The following is a 17,733-nucleotide window of genomic DNA, read 5'->3' as shown; positions in this document are numbered from 1 at the left end:
TAATCAACAAAGGATGGCAAAGCAAATGCAGGGGGACTTTTTACAAATTAACTTAAGTATGATAAAACAAAAAAATAGGTCAAAAGAATTTAAACAACTTACAATTTAAACAAATAAGGACAACTAGACACACCAAATGAACCTCACCAAATGAAATAGGAGGGAACACATATAGGGACATGGCCAAACCAAAAAGACACAAGATGAGTGAAAGAAATGTCAGACACACATATGATTTAACTCTAAATACTATTAATCATGGGTCTAAATAACACAAGTGCACATATTTAAATACGTGCAAGATAAATACAGAACATTCATCTTTAAAAGGGTATTATTATTATTATTATTATTATTATTATTATTATTATTATATTTAAAGTAAATACAAAATAAACCATCCACCCTATGAGGTCAAAACTACTGTAAATGGACTCCTCCACAGCTTGTTAAGCCCTGCAGCTGTTGAGTCCTTTCCAGCAGGGAAGATGGGTCGGACAGCAGGGGTGACGAAGTTAAATCGGATCAATAAAGTATTTATTTTATATGAAACAAAACCAATGTGTCAAAATTATTTGTTTTTATTTTGTATGTGCATTTTGAAATGTAGTGTGTAAAAACATAAGTAATTACAAAAATCTGGAAAACGTAAAGCCGGTTTAAACTTTTTTCTTTTTTCTTTTTTTATTTATTATTATTATTATTTTTTTAACCTGTGCTGTCAGCATGCTGGGTATAAAACACCGAGTATTTGTATGCCATTGCATCAGGGACAGAGTTAGTCTGCAAGTGGAGTTCAAGTTCTCAACCTGCAATGCAGCGCTTTATTCATTCTTAAACCATCAAGAACTGCTGCAATGACTCTGTCCTGTGGACGACCTGTGGAGTGACAAGAGCACAGTTTTTGGTAATAGAGAACCACCACCTATCCCCCTCTTTGGAGAACGATCTTACCATTTTTAGGTCTATAAACAACTAATCACTACTCCAAGAGGGGGAGATTCAGACAATTAAACATAGAACCAAACAACAACATGTAGATGGAAATACATAAACATCGGACGACAACACGCATTGAAAAACAAGGTAAACCAGGTCCAGGAAAACTGGAACAGCAATTGGGCTCGTGGCCTCTTCCTGTCATAGTTATGGCAGAGGAAATGAGGGAAGAAAGGAGAGGAATGCAACCAGGAGGGTGGTGGGGTGCATTCAAAGCACGTGTGGTGGTGTGTGCGTGTGTGTGTGTGTGTGATGGGTCCGCCTGTGTGTGTGTGTGTGTGTGTGTGTGTGTGTGTGTGTGTGTGTGTGTGTGTGTGTGTGTGTGTGTGTGTGTGTGTGTGTGTGTGTGTGTGTAAGGTGACCACCGGTGAGTGTACAGGACTTTTGCCAATTGGTTCTGGTGTATAAGGTCGGTTTTATTTTGGGGCGCCTCCAAGCAGCAGAAAGGGCCCTAAAGCACTGTTTTCCACAGGTTGATATCCGTGGGAACAGCGAGGTTTCTTTCCCATTCCATTGTAGGTAAAGATAAAGTCTCATCTGTTTTTAATAAAAGTTTGTATATTGTGGAAAAGGGATTTTTTAAATTACCAATATAAGTGAGATGTTCAATCATTGGAAGTGGTTTTAGGATGTTGTTCGTCAATTTGATTTGAACCTTTAGAGACTGTTGTAGTTGAAGGAATTGAAGGAAGCCGTTGCCACCGATATTATACCTTTGGGTCAAGGTTGGGAAGGATATAAGCAAATTGTTTTCAAAAATGTGTTCCAGATGAGTAATTCCTCATCATTTCTAAGACCTAAAGTTTATTGGTCTGTTTTTAACCAGAAAATCTGGGTTGTGCCAAATTGGCGTGATTTTGTTTAGAGACAGAGTGTGACCACTGAGTTTGAGGAATCTCCACCAGGCTGACAGAGTTGTTGTGATGAATGGGTTTTTAAAGCATTTATGTTTCCTTATAGATTCAGTAAAGAATGGGAGATCAGATAATGATAACTCCTGACATTCTGTTTGTTCAATATCTCACCATCCATGGCCCAATTGTTACTCTGGTTGTAACCATTTAATTATAAATTCAAGATGGTTCGCTAGATAGTAGTTTCTGAAGTTTGGGGCTGCTAGGCCTCCCCAGTCTTTGTTTTTCTGTAGTGTTGCTAGTTGAATTCCTGGTTTCTTGTATTTCCAATAAAAGTTATTGACTATCGATTCTAAAGTATTAAACCAATGTACTGTTGGTTGCACTGGGGTCATTGAAAATTTATAGTTTATTTTTGGTAGTATATTCATTTTCATTGCTGCTATTCTACTGATAAGTGAGATGGGTAGGTTGTTACATTGAATGAGGTCTTCTTCAGTGGATTTGAGCAATGGAGTAAATTTAAGGGTAACCAAATCTGACACATTGATGGAGATATCAATACCAAGGTATGTAAAGTTGCCTGTTGTGATGGTTAAGTGAAGTTTCTGGGTTAGCATTGAAACCCCCCCTAACTGAGTGGTAAGACCGTGGTTTTGGTCCAATTTATTGAATAGTCTGATATAGCTGAGAATTTAGATATAACATTGAACACCTCCGGTAAGGATGATGTTGGGTTCCGCACGTACAACAAGATATCATCTGCATACAAAGTGATTTTGTGGACAGAGTTTCCTGTTTAAATGCCAACGATTTTACTGTTCTGACGGATGGCCGCCGCAAGGGGTTCAATAAATATGGCGAATAGTAAAGGGAAGAGTAGACATCCTTGTCTTGTGCTGAGTTGTAGAGTGAAACGCTGTGAAGTGTAGCTATTGGTGATGACAGAAGCAGATGGGGAGTTATAGAGGATCCATTGAATGGGTGACTCTCCAAAGCCAAATCCAGAGATATGTCCAATTTACTCAAATTGTCAGATGCTGGTGAGGCATTGTGGAGGTTGACTGAATCTCTGTAACCATTCTGGTGAATAATGGGGATATAAGTGGCCAGAACTGTTTATAGAATTCCACTGGGTAGCCATCCAATCTGGGGATTTATTTTTTGAGGCATAGAGAAGAGCACTTTCCTGAGTTCTTCTAGAGTAAGTGGTTGATCTGATGTGGTAGCCTGCTCTTTCAAAAGTTTAGGGAGGTCGATATCATCAAGGAATGAGTGAATGTTTGATACTGTATATGAGATTCAGTGTCCGAGTGATATTCTGTACCTTTTTATAAAAGTCTCTCAATATGTTATTGATGTTTTGTTATTGATGTATGTTATCCTATCCTGTGAATCTTTGATGGCTATAATAAGTGTTTTTTCTCTATCGAGTTTCAATTGATTAGCAAGAAATTTACCTGATTTGTCATTGAATTCAAAATAATGATCTCATTCGTTGCATGAGGAATTGTGTCTTTTGATGGATGATATTATCAAGTTGAGATGTTATTGTCTAGATTTCATTTCAGATTTGCTCAGTGGGTGAGTGGGCTTGTTGGGAGTGCAACTCCTTTAGTCATTTTCCGAATGTATTTTGGCATTCTTGTTCATTTTTTTTTCTTGTGAGTGGAGCATGAAATAATACTACCTCTTAGAACTGAGCTGTTTCCCAGAGTGAGGATGGTGATATTTCTGGAGAGTCGTTCAGTTCAATTAAGGAAGTCCATTCTCTGGAAAAAAAATGGTTAAATTCTTTATCTGTCAAAAGTGAGGCATTAAACCGCCACCTGCCGGGAGGTTTCTGGTTGGTTTCATTTATGAGGTTGAAACTAATCGGCCCGTGATCAGAAATTGGATGGATTTCAGGATTAGTGATTTTGGACATTACAGAGATACTTGTCAAGAAAAGGTTGATTTTTAGAGAAGCTTTGGTGGAGTGGTGGGTAATATGTGTATTCTCTATTATGTGGATTATTTGATTGCCGACAATGGCCAAGAGCAAGATACCTCATATTGTTTTATAGTGTCCGACGAACGCCAGGATTTGTGATTATGTCTGGTTTGAGAACAGTCTAAACTTGGATCCAGTACTGTGTTGAAGTCTCCTCCCAATATAATAATTGAGTCAGAGAATTCTAAGAGTTTAGAAAATAAATTGAGAAAGAAATTTGGGTCGTCTTCATTGGGGCCATAAATATTAGCTATGGTTAATTAAATATTACCTAAAATTCTGTGAATCCTTATGTAACACCCTTCTGGGTCTGATATTGTAGTTTCATTTGATATGGGATACATTTATTGATCAATATAGAAATACCTATTTATTTGAGTTGAGTTGAGTTGTATGATGCAGAAAACATCTGATTAACCCATTTAGCTTTGAGTTTTAGGTGTTCGAATGCAGCGAGGTGAGTTTCTTGCAGTAGACAGAAGCTGGGGTTCATCCTGGTGAGGTGACTTAGGATTTTGCTATGTTTAGCAGGTGAGCCAAAGTCTCTCACATTCCAACTAACAAAGTTAATGGGTGTCATTGAGGTTAGTTAGGGGCTGATGGATGTGGATTTGCAGTTTTCCCATGCAGCAGCAAGGTGCATCCAAGGCAATAGCTATACTACCATGACCATGCTTTCTCATAGATAAGTCTGAGTTTTTTCCTTTAAATTCCTTTTTACTGTCCGAGTACAAAGTATTACTGGAGGTTTGTGGGGATACCTATCTACACAAACAAATGACAAATAGACAAAGATAAACATAGAACATTGCAGAGTTAGACATACATATAGTGAGAGACTGAATAGGGTGAGAGTGATGGGAGCTGTAGGGAGGGAGGGATTAGGGAGGTGAGATGATGAGAGAAGTAGGGAGGGGGGTTTAGGAAGGTGAGGTGTTGAGAGTGAGCAATATTTTAAATCCTGACATAGATAGCATAGATATCATGCTAATTTCTACATCTCGCAGTAAATGATTACCAGAATTACCAAAATACATACTTAATTACCAGAATAACCAGGGTGTGGTGGAGGAGTCTTGGAATAACAGACCATCTATATATAGTTTATCAACAACCAGTTATACACGTTTACCCTTCTGCTAGTTCTCCTTCAGGATGGGGTGCATCACCTTCCGCCAGTCATTGATCTCCTGGGGAATTGATCGTTCATACCCAGCGTGGTTCCTTTCAGCTCCCGTCCTTTGCTTTTAACCAGCTCCTTGTGATAAAAGTGTTCAAACTTGGCAATGATGGAGCAGGGATGGTTCTCCACACGATGTCCCAGTCGGTGAACCCGGTGGAAGTTGATCGGCTTCACGGTGTCCATAGTGAGTTTCAGGGCGGTGTGGAGGAAGTCTTTCACCATGTTTTCTGGGGACTCGGTGTTATTCTCTGGGATCCCAGAAAAGATGAGGTTGTCCCGCATACTTCTGGATTGTATATCCAGGATAGTCTCTTTCATTATTTTATTTTATTTTTCTAGAATTTCCACCTCCATTGTGAGACGCCTCGCAGAGGTTTTTCGAACCGCGTTGTCTTTTTGCATCTCGCCAACTGTGTGGAAATCAGGAAATCAAGGCTGGCTTTGATCTCAGAAATATCTCAGAGAAGTTGACTAAGCATTTCCAGTTTCTTTTTAATTTCATCTCAATACACTAACCTTTTACAGAACTCAGGATTAGATTGTCTGTGTCTGTTGCTGAGTCTGTCTTCTTTCTTTTCGCTGGATTATTGATCGTCCGGTCCTGATCCTCTTCCATGACATACTTGTTGCAAAAAAGTATATTATCTTAGAGGTCCTTCACTTGGTTTTGCAGTGTTCCTTTTATATATATATATATATATATAATTTTTTATTATTATATATTTTTTGCAATTCACTTTGTTATTTGTCTAAGTTGGAGCAGATTGTTAGTGCAGCAGGGCGCTGCCATGTTCTATCTGTACTCACCGTCTTCTCACGAGATCACAACATGCTCCCGTCGCTGGATAACCTGTTCCCGTCACGAGATCACCCGCTCCCGTCGCGAGATCACCCGCTCCCGTCGCGAGATCACCCGCTCCCGTCGCGAGTTCACCACCAAATCCTGTTTAAACGTAAACTGTGTGGGCATGGGAGCGGCCACCACAACATCTCTCATCATTCTCTTCTTAACAAATTCAAGCCACCAGAATCTTTGTGACAAGAGGAAGCCTTATTTTTTACCAAATATATTGAGTTTCTCGATTTAACATGCAAATGGCATTCACATAGCAGAGTGAACAATCATAATATAGCAGCACACAAGAAATATAAAAAAAATCCTGACATACTATAAGTTGTAGTTCAAAGTTTCGGAAAGATTTTTACTTCCCTGAAATTCTGTGTGCCCCGTAATCCCATATGTGTCTTTTCCCCTTCACCACATGGGCCTTTGTGAGCTTACTGTGCACACGCTTTTCCTTTTTTTTCTCCTGCATTAATTCCAAAATTCCTCCATTATTTCCTCCAGTACTTTTGGTCCAGCCCGTATTCCCCAAACATTAGGACAGCATTAGCACAGAGGTAAAATCACCATTCGACTCAAAGTGCCTCTCATTTGCAGTGTTCAGTCCAGTTTCTGTTCAGTCCCTGGCGTACATAATCTAGACTAACATCTTTTATTTTTGTCGTCTTCTAAATTAGGGGACCCCCCCCCGACAGTTTGTCATGTCTTTATTTTAACTGTCTACGACAAAGTCTGAATTACACGCTGGGCTTCCAAACCCGGCTATGCACTATTTGTCTTCATGAATATTTGATGCGTTGCCTTAGGGGCTGTAGTAAACATGGCCCGTCTCAATCTATTATGCTCTTAAAAATCTAAGACGTGGGACGGGCCCTTGCCCCATCTTCAGGGTTCATTTGCAGGAGAATTTGGTCGCTCACACGCTCAGTGGGGCATAAACAGCTACAAGTAGGTCAGTCCTTCGACTTCTATCCAAAAGCGCGGTTTCTGACGGTTAATGCGTGCAGGATCGATTGGCGGCGGGTATAAGACTAGGAGCATCACATCTGTACCATGTTTGACCACTGGCATTCTCTGGTTCTACCGATCATGTGATGTAACATATTCCCCAATTCTTGTACATTCTTCAGACTTTGAATTTCAGAAGCATTAGTATTTCTTTTTTTGTAACTTGCCCTTCAGACGTTGTGTGAAGCGCTCAAGAATTTGATGTAATTTGACAGGCACGCCTCTATTACAGATAATGCACATCCTTTGATTTTGCATTGTCCTGTCATGCTTATCAAACACGGCACAAGAACAAAGGATCGTATTCACTTTTTTGGCAGGGGTGGGTCAGCTAAAGGAGTGCCCCCCCCCCCCCCCCCCCCAACCCAGGAGGTTGCTCATAAATCCCTTTTATCTTGCGTTGTGCGGCCGTGCTTTTACCCTTTTGAGACCCTGGGATCAAAAGGAATGTGGACTGTGGTCAGGAGCAGTGTAGTGGACATAGCCAAGGCTGGCCTCCCTTCCCCAGAGATTCACAGGAGGGGATTAGTGAACCCCCGCTTGCATCCCCAAACAATGGAGGTGCCAATTGGGACTGGACGAGGGGACCAAATGACTGTGTGTTGCCTCGACCGAGACTGAATCAACAGACCCCCCTCACCTCTCTTTCCCTCTCTCTCTTCACACATAACATGCGTTCTTTTGTTTGATCCAAGCCCCCATGGAGAACCGTTGTCCCCTAGACCAGGACATAAAATACAAGACTCACCAGATTAAAGATGATGATTTTGTGCCATTTATTAGGAGTCTTGGAAAACTGGCGAGTGTTTTGAAAGAAGCCATTGACCACTGATTCTTCAGGCAGGTTCTCATTCTAGTTTAAGAACTTTTATTTTACTTTAAAGGTGGAAGTACACTCAAAAAGACGCTAGAACAAAAGATGTTAGAACCACCGGAGAACATAGTCAAAGTCCCAGAAGACCGTCCGCAGGATACTCTATAAAAACTCTATAAAAACTCAATAAGAAAGAAGCACAAACTTGACAGCGAGAGGAGGTGGGAGTGGCTTTGCTTTAAATAAAGATGAAAACAATAAAAATAAAAATTGTTAATTCAATCTCAATGTACCCATATTTCCTCAAAATCCAGTCATTATTCATTAAAATTCATTATTCACCTTTTGTTTTCAACTAATCCACAAAAGATTCAAACCTAACTGATTAGAGTCAGTGTAGCTATATTTATTCGCTCAACCACAACAAGAGAAGCACACTGAAGTCATCCCCATTCAACCCGGAAGTCATCCGAGAGTCGAATCAGTTCACCCGGACCGACTGCGTAACAGTGAAATCATGGCCCACGGAGCACACCGCACTGGAGCCTTCCCAAGGGTTAGTTAGGAACTTTGGACTCTTTTTCTGGCACCATCCAACCACCGGCCAAAAACTCCCACACGGCGTGGCTGAGAATCGGGACAAGAATCGGGACGAGCTGCAACGACTGAGCAAAACGACTGGACTCAACTCGGTCCATGTAAGCTTTGGAGAGCCCGCTGAAACTCTCCACCATGACAATCCGTAAGACGAAAGGCTTCCAATTCTGCATTTTGATGATGGTTGATGTTGAATGAATAAATTAATTAATTACTTTTTTAATCTATTTTTTTAGTCGTTAACTTCCAGTAGTGCGTGCCTTATTGTATAATTTTGATGAAAGAGTCACATAACTTCCTACCTCACGAATGTGTCTTAGTTAAAGTGTCCCTGGGAGACTTAAAAGACTGATCATCATAGTTCATTTGGTTTATTTGCTCTCCTCCCAGAATTGGGAGTGGTGCCTCATAAATTAAAGTCAGTTAATATGATAATTTAATAGTTTAATAAACCATATAACGCTACATAAATTCATACCCTTTTTAAGAGTGCAATTTTAATTTCTAACGTGGTGATAACGCTACAGCAGATTAGATGCCTTATTGGACGACTGCAGAGCCAGAGGCTTAATTGAGTTGTGTCACTGCAGCAGCAATGACAGCTGCCATTGCAATAGCAATGGCAGCTGTCCAAAGGGGATCCATGACAGAAATGTTCCAGGCTGGCCCGAGTGTCACATGATAGAATTAATATCATAGTAACCCAGATGTTTTGCCTTTGTCTTTTACAAGCAGCGATGGCAAAACAAATTAAAAACCAGACTTGCGATAGAAATAATTTCCGCTCGTCATGTTAGCACCCTGTGTTGTGTGTCTTTTAAAATAAATCTTTTTTAGTCCCACTAATGTTCCTGGGAAGAGATGAGCTTGACGGCTGCTACAAAAACTGTTTTCATATTCAAAGGCTGCCCGCTGTGATAAATTTCCGTGCAAATGGAAAGTGCCTTTTGCATGCGTTTTTTGATTGCAGACATTTCATTACCGACATACAGACATTTACAGACATTACCTTTGCGGTCTCGGCTTTCCTGTTGGATCGGCCTGACATATAAGGCGTAGGGGTGCATATATTCCTCAATCATTTTTAATGCTCAAAAGTAGTGGGGGTGGGGGGCTCTGCTGGAGAAGCAAAATGAAATCGCAGATCGCATACCCCTCTTGAAAAAATCCCGCCCGCGTTCTCGCGGTCTGGTGGAAAATTCCCAGCTGCCCGGCGCGGTCCACGAGCCGGGTCGCTGGGAACTTCTGCACTAGAGGACATTCCCTCGAGGATGGTCACGTTTATTTCCCACTTTCATCGCCACATCAGTGGAATTACAGGACATTCTGGTCAAAGGCGCACTCTCCCTTGTACACACAGTGAAACGCCGGAGGAAAGGGAAACGTGCGAGTGCGTCCGTTGTGCATCTCTGCAGACACAGACTTACCACATCGTTACTGGGAATATTTTTCTCTGTGTGTTCACTGTGCAACAAACTGGATGAATTTTTATTGAACTTTATTGCTCATCACATGTGAATTTATTTGCTAACATTAGCCACAACATTTATAACCAATTATTTATTTATTAAAAAAATAAAATACACAATCGAATGGCAATTTCAGCATTCGAATAGTGATAAATATATTTTTTAATATTCAAATTTTATTCAAATTTTGAATGTCGTTCCTGCAGCCCTAGTAAAGCGGCGCTCCCTTTCTCTGTCATGGGTTTCTTTGATTCAGGGCCACTGACACTGTATACCTGACCTCCGTCACTAAAAAGATCCGACACCTTGTGCGTGAGTTAGCAGTTTCAATATAAATGGCCCATGAGACATGGATTCACCCCACCGGCTGGCTTCGCTATCGCAGTTTAGGCGAGAGCGGAGCTGTAGATGGAGCAGATTGCCGGCGAGTGGCAGGGCGGCAGCGCGTGACCTCATGCTCTGCCAGGGGTGTTTGCATCAAGCCTTCCTTCTCCAAGGCACAAACAGATGGACTGCTCGGAGGGAACGCAGTGGGAAGGCAGAGGACGCCCAGCGTCCGTTAAAAGTATGCCAATTTACAAAGAGAGCCAGAGCAGGACTGCAATGGAACTCACCGCGGGCGCTCCATCCGTCGTTTGTTATCTGTCGTCTTTCTCTCTCCCACTCTCCTCCGCGCCCCACTCCCCCTCTCTCTCCATCTGGCAGAAGTCAAGGGACTTTCGCTCCAGCTTTTATTTTACAATACAGGAGCGAAGGTGTTTACTTTTAATGACGGTAATTACACAGTGGCTTGTTTATTCCTTGGAGAGCTTAACTCATTATGAGCAGCACATCAGAGCCGTGGCTGGAGGCAGGCTGCCTACCGGAGGTAAGACCCAGTAAAACGCCTGTCTGCTTTGTATCACGGTGTCGGGTAACTTTGCACAAACCGAGAGCCTCCACGAACCCAATTAATTGATCCAAATCCAAAATCTAATCAAAAGCCCTCTCAGAAAAGCATTAATTACCGATCTAAAAATAGTCCTCCCAGGGTGCGTTATTGTTATTGCTCCTCAACTAAACCCCCCGGTAAAGTGTGGGAACCAAGTCGTTCAGCCTTTCACTGGAGTGCGAGGGATCAGCTCTGCCAGTAGCTGTTCCGTCTCACGGTGTCCTCTCCTTCCACCCCTGCCATCCACTCGCTCATTAAGAGCCGAGAAGGGGTGGCAGGGGTTGAGGAGTGGGGTGACGAGGGGGATAGCTGTCTAATCAGCCAAGCTCCAGTCCAGTTGCCAAACTTAAGCCATGCTCTGTGTTCCACCAGCCGGAATTCTCTCTCTCTCTCTCTCTGTCTCTCTCTCTCTCTCTCTCTCTCTCTCTCTCTCTGTGTGACACACTGTGTCACTGAGACTGTAATTTCCGCAACAGAGCTGTAGTACACTTGTAGAAGTTGTTGTTATTCTGTAAATGTTTTTTTTGTTTTTTTTACTTTTCTGACTGGCGATACGATTTTTTGGAAACCCCCCCCGCCCCTCCCCTTTTGCCCTGTTTCCCCCTGTTGCTCAGGTTTAAACGTTACCTCAGCAAGCTTGTGTCAGAGTGACACAGAGAGCACTGAGATGACATGTATCATTGCAAGATGATGCGTTCCAACGATGCAAAACAAGCATACTGCCAGTCAATCACAAGACAAAATTGTTCAGCGGTCGGTGACAGCTTGGCAGGTGTTGTCTGTTGTGGCAGTGGTGGAGGCAATGACAGTGTGAAAGTGAAATGCAATTTCTCTCTCTCTCGCTCTCTCTCTCTCTCTGGCTGGGCTTTCCTCATCTCCCTACATCATAATGGTCCTTGGGTGTAATGGACATGACTAATTATAAATACCATGTAGTGGATGCTGGCAAGAGTGTGGCGCTAATAGCTGCTCAAACTGAGGTCTAACGTGTGACACGCATTCGTTTCTCTCCCCATTAGTGGAGGAATGCGGAGATGGGAGACAGGGGAGACGGGGGTGACGGGGGAGAAGGGGGAGACAGGGGAGACAGGGGAGCTGGGGTTTAGCCGATAAGCTCCTCCTCTCTACAACGACTCTCCACCTTCTCGCGCCCTCTCTCAAAAACGCAATAGTCACAGTGATGGAGAAAGTATGGATGACTTAAAACAGGGACAGAACAGAACAACAGTACAAAGTGAGTTGATGACGAAACAATGATGAGATAAGTGGAGGATTTGGAAGTTGATGAGAAGCTGAACTCTGCATTTACTCTGCATTTTAGAATTCTTTTTTTTTTCCTCAAAGTACTTTTACGGTTTGGACCCCCCCCTCACAGGCCACATTACATTACTCTTCCCAATTGGCTTCAAGACGGTGCAACTCTGCAAATTGAAGTGCAAAGGGGTTTCAAAATATGCTCTATTCAGTTGAATGAAGCGCTCACTCTTCTGCCGTTTTCTCCCAGTGTAGTTGCACAAGAGGTGTTGCTGCTGCTGACCCAGAAAAAAAAATGTATCTAACTTTTCACCTGCGTGGTAGCACAGAAAGGAAAGTACCGTTGTCTCCTGTAAGGGCTTCAAATAAATGTTCAATACAGATAACTGGAGCCATTCTCTGGAGTGGCATATTGCACTGCCTGGATGTGGACCTGCCAAAAGTGAGTCAAGGATTGGGGCTGGAATAGAGAGCCAGTATCGCGGGGGAGGATTGTGGGGGCCACGCAATCCTTTTGTGAATTCACCCCTCAGTTGTTACGCTCCATCTCCAAACAAATTCTCTCCAATTTGGCACAGCCAGGAGTGCTACTGTAGTTAAAAACAAACAAATAATCTTCAGGTCTTGGAAACGACAAGGTATTATTCATCTGGAATCCATTTTTGTAGACAATTCACTTCTATCATTCCCAACCCTAACCCAAAGTTCTGACATCGGTGGTCACAGTTTACTGCAATACCTTCAACTGCAGCGAGCTCTAAAAGTAAAAATAATGAACAACATCCTCCAACCACCTCCGATGATTGAACATCTTTCTCATATAGGCAATTTTGAAAAAACCTTTTCCAGAATGTGCAAACTCTTATAAAAAACAGATGACACAATGTATTTACCCACCATGGAATGGGAAAGAGACCTTGCTCTTTCCACCAATATCAACTTCTTGAAGCTTATTTTCGTTGTGTTTTCTATGACAGTCTATGGGGGTCTGAGTGGCATTTTTAATTGGAAAAATAATAAAATTGAAGAATATAAAAACTTGTCGCCGTAGAGACTGGACTTGTTTCAGTTTCACGTCTTTGAATAGATGGTTAGGATCAGACTTGCCATTTTTTCGAATGTTACTTTTTAAAATGTTATATAAAATAAATATATAAAACCTACTATTTGTGCTTCACCGATACCGTATTCGGATTCAGCTCTACCCCTACTTCACGTACTTGTTCGGGCCGTACCGTACCGACATTTTCCCGGAAATTTTACTAGGTCTTGAGGTGCTATGATATAGTTCTGACCCCATACACCAGAACTCATTGGGACAAGTCCCATGCATTCACCGGTGGATCACACACACACACACACACACACACACACACACACACACACACACACACACACACACACACACACACACACACACACACACACACACACACACACACACACACACACACACACACACACACACACACCCTCCCCCTTTTGGAGAAGTAATGATGATTAGCTATTTATAGATCAAAACATGGTAAGAACGTTTTCCAAAGAGGGGATTTGGTGGCAGTCTTGTATAACAACAAAAACTGTGCTCTTGTCTTCCCACAGGTCGTCCACAAGACAGAGTTATTGCAGCAGTTCTTGATGATTTATAAAGAGTGGAATTGCATTTGAACTCCACTTGCAGATTAAATCTGTCTTGAAATGGCATACAAATACTCTGTGTTGTATGCCAAGCTGGATGACAGTACAGTCAGCTTCCTAACCAGATGGCAGCACATTTATTAATGAGCCAAATCACAGAGTGGTATTTGATTGAATTAACAGTAGTAGTTTTCTTGACTCTATGGACTGTCTAAGGAGGATAACTGTATAAGTTTTGTGCAAACACTGTTTCTGTTTCACTGTCACTTGACTGTGATATTGTGCAAATTGGTCAAGCCAATTTTGCAGGTAGTGAGATGCTTCTCAGTTGGTTTTCAATTGCGCATGCCTATGGCAGCTAAGAAGCCATAACCACTTGTCTTTGAGCCACCTGCCTCAAATCAACCAGTTGGAATATTCATATTATTTTTCTTGCCATGTTTTTTGGACGATGACCATTGTTCTCAGGGCGCAGTAAGAAGAAGGAGCGTTGCCTAGATGAGGAGCTGTACCCACTGGTGGAAACGGAGGCGTGTCCCTGTGATGACTTTCTGTTCCAGCCGTTTGGGAACTGGTCATCCTGCATCCTCCCCGACCCTGTGGCCCCCGTCGGCTCCCTGCAGGGCTGGACGAGCTCCCGGGGGATAAAGGAGTGCGGCCAGGGCCTGCGTTACAAGGCTGTGGCCTGCCTCGACCAGCAAGGGCACCCGATCGACCTCACACTCTGCACTGAGTCAGGTAGATGACACTCAAGATCTAACACTGTTTTCAAATTCTCAACCACCAACGTAACATCCATAACTTACATTGATTCAAATTATATTGGAGACTGAAGTTACCCAGTTAACCACAATATCCTACCTCCCTCCTTAATGGTACATCCACCTTACCAACTATCAATGCAGTCCAGAATACAGCCAAGAGCAACGCACTACTGCAAGGTAGAGTTGGTAAACAAACCTGAACTGTCCATTGTATTTAAAAAGAGGTATAAGTTATTTTTTGTTCCGTGACTGGATTGTATATGGTTAGTTTAAAGGGGACCTGTGATGCTTTTCCTTATTTTCTGTCATATTTATGTTACAATGTCAGATGATCATATTACACCAAAGTGTGAAATAATGAGGTAAACGAATGACAAAGTAATCACTGTGAAAAAAAAGCTCAGGCTTCAGACCTGAACACTCGATTTTCAGAGGTTTTCTTTCTGAACGAGCTGACGTCAGCTCATCACGGATTTCTTTATATGGTCATCTTCTCCATCCACTGTGTGTTTCTCCAAGCAAAACCACTAATAATAGTGTGTTTTTATTGTAGATGTATTTGTTTATTTGATTTTGTTTTCTGAAAGTAAAAATCGCTGCATGCGAGAGTCCCAGTGCATCCTGGTGCGGTGTCTCCCACAAGCCTGGAACAGGGCAACCAAAATTAGAACTAACTTTTAAATTAGGCCTTCAGTGAAGTGAAGATTTCTCACCTCAAATTTGTACTGATAAGGTGAAATCAGTGAAAGTTTATCAAGTAAATAAAATGGAGCCCAGAGTAAAACTCAAACCCCATTGGCTAAGAACTAGGGGCTTGGCTGCTCATTCACAATAAAAGCTACACACACTGAAACAGCCCGTTTTGGAAGAGTCTGGTTTTGAGGCATGTCACAATGTCTTGAGTGCATAGTCTGAGGGGTATTACATAATAGTTCCCCTTTAAGTAATCCATAAGAATTGATTGGAGCCTGACACAGGACACATGGAGCTGAAAAAAATACTTCAAAAATAATTAAAACACACAGTTTTTATTTGTTGGGGTCTGTTGGGGTCTCACCGGGTCTCAATGGGGTCTCTATGTGCATTACGGGGGGGGGTGGTCAGTTACCACCAGCTCCCTGCAGATGCAAATTATTTCACTCTAACTGCCAACTGCCTGTGGCTATCTAACGTTGGGGTTTGCACTTTTTTTGCAGTGAGAATCATTTACATAGAGAGTGGCCAATTTTGCACTAAATGAATGCATATTACCTAATTTAAATACATGCAAATAGCTCCGGCGCACCAAGACACTATTTTCGTGGCAGCACAGTTAAAGGTGCATTTCACCATTTGTGGGCACTTTGTGAATTACACGCTTTCTTTTTCACTTATTTGCATAGTTTTAGCAGCTGCAAAAGCCGTGGAATGCTTTTGGGAATTTGCCCCTAAGTACCCTAGAGTGTAGTACTTAGTGCAGTACTTGTAGAATTGCTGGTGATCTATTTATCACAAACATTTTTTTCTTAATCTGAAAGGCAAGGTTTGAAAGTGCATAAAACTTACACCACTTAAGCACAGAAGTGCCACAGTGATATAAATTTGTCTTGATATATAATTATGAAACCATCTTGGACAGTCTACCCGGGCTCGGTTGCAGAATGAGTCATTGAGTCAGAGGTCTGACAGAGAAGGGTCAGGGCACTACCCCTGGCATTATTAATATCTCCCAGCTCCTATTCCTGGGCCAGCACTGTCTTACACTTCACGACAATCTCCACCGCCTTGGAATGTCTGATTGCAGGCTACGTCACAGAGGTGTGCTACATCCCGTGTCCACTGGACTGCAAACTGAGTGAGTGGTCTGGCTGGTCTGCCTGCAGCGCCCCATGTGGCGGCGGCCTGAAGATCAGGTCCAAGTGGCTGCGGGAGAAGGCCTTCAATGGGGGTCGACCGTGCCCCAAACTGGACTTGAAGAACCAGGTGAGTGAGGCGGGAACGCCGCATGCTAAACCATAGGTGACTTGTGGCATCACTCTCGGGCTGGGTATTAGGTCAGATCTCAGGATTCAATTTGATTTAAAGACAAAGGGTCACCATTTGATTCAATATTGATTCAATCCGATATTGATGAGATGGAATATGATTCTATATCAATATCTTGGCTTTATATACATAATGGGAGTGGCTAACATCTTTTTAAGGGTACGATCTTATTATTACATTACAAAACATTTCACGGAACATATTCAGTCATTTTTTCATTTCAGTAGAAAAAGGTTGCAATTCTTCCAAACAAAGTATTGATATTACAATTTTCCAAAATTCAGAAATTGAAACAATAGAGTTAAATCCAATCAGTTTCTCTTTTATTCAAACTTAGCCCCGTGTGACTCCGCCAGTCTGTCTTCAAATGGAAAACATATCTACATATAATCAGTTTCTTTGTATTCTGTGAGTATTGTGCATTTTTTTTCGAGATTCACATGCATTACACTATGAGATCAGACAGCGCCCTTTGGACGAACATCTTGCAGCGTTATAATTCATGGGTCGTAACCACTGCAATGCATGCATCGCCCCCGTGTTGCTCAGAATTTTACATCTCAATGTTTCTCGTGGAGAACAGAGCAATGCTTTGCAAACAAAGTCAAATCTCATCACCCTTTGGCATTGTTCTCGAGTCAAAGTGCTGCTTTCCTGGGCTTGATTGTTCTTAGGGCTGCATTGGCGCCTGCAGAGAGACTATTGAGAAAAAAAACATCGAATGAATTGTATCTCGACAGTACCAATAGCTCTCCGGGTTTGTCAGGATGCGTTTGCTCCTGGGCTGGGGATGTAGGGGGGGTGGGCAGCAAAGGCATACAGATGAGGACACCCCTTCGTCTCCCTGCGACTGATGCGTTCTTGCTCAGCACAGCGGTACATGTAATTGGGGAGGTCACTGGTGTTTTGAAGCTAACACATTGGGCTGCTAAATAAGGAGCGGTGCAGTTTGCCAAGAGGTTTTACATTTGAATTAGTCACACGTTCCTGGCTTGTATTTCTGGGAAGTGAGTGAGTTGAGATGGTGTTATTGTAGAGGAGATTGTGCTGTATTGTTTTTTTATTTCAAGAAGAAACCATCCTAAAGGAAACCATACGTGATACGACGTAATGTTTTATTACACAGAGTTCTTACGAGGTCCCCTAGGTGCTTGAAGTGCTTGAATTATAGCAGAATAGCTTGAAAGTACCTCTCTTTAGTGCTGAGGTGCTTGAAAAATTCTTGAAAAAAAAACATGATCATTGAAAACCTGTAATATTCCCCCTGGGGTTGTTATTCAAATGGTAACGTAATATAACAATTTCAAAATCACTGTCAGGTAAATTTTAATTTAATCCAGCATGGTTGGAAATAGACATT

The 17,733-nt window shown here is 42.1% G+C and overlaps 1 protein-coding gene and 1 long non-coding RNA gene across 2 annotated transcripts in view; one reads left to right on the top strand and one right to left on the bottom strand.

Annotated features, from left to right (window-relative positions):
• thsd7ba (thrombospondin, type I, domain containing 7Ba) overlaps positions 1 to 17,733 on the top strand; it is a gene marked incomplete at both ends in the record, with an annotated part of 194,351 nt that overhangs the window by 129,062 nt on the left and 47,556 nt on the right. The window contains 2 exons of the mRNA XM_080019515.1: positions 14,053 to 14,322; positions 16,132 to 16,310. Of these exons, the coding sequence (XP_079875641.1) occupies positions 14,053 to 14,322; positions 16,132 to 16,310 (449 nt within the window). The remainder of the gene's footprint in view (positions 1 to 14,052; positions 14,323 to 16,131; positions 16,311 to 17,733) is intronic.
• Positions 5,313 to 5,903, bottom strand: LOC307244432. The gene is made up of 3 exons (XR_013844648.1): positions 5,837 to 5,903; positions 5,546 to 5,651; positions 5,313 to 5,439 (listed from the first exon to the last, which is right to left on the bottom strand). It is a non-coding gene; the product is annotated as an uncharacterized lncRNA (long non-coding RNA).

Source organism: Zeus faber, assembly GCF_960531495.2.
Source record: "Zeus faber genome assembly, chromosome: 18".
Lineage (NCBI taxonomy): Eukaryota > Metazoa > Chordata > Actinopteri > Zeiformes > Zeidae > Zeus > Zeus faber.
The sequence above is the reverse complement of the archived record's forward strand: the minus strand, read 5'-3'. Positions and strand labels throughout refer to the sequence as shown.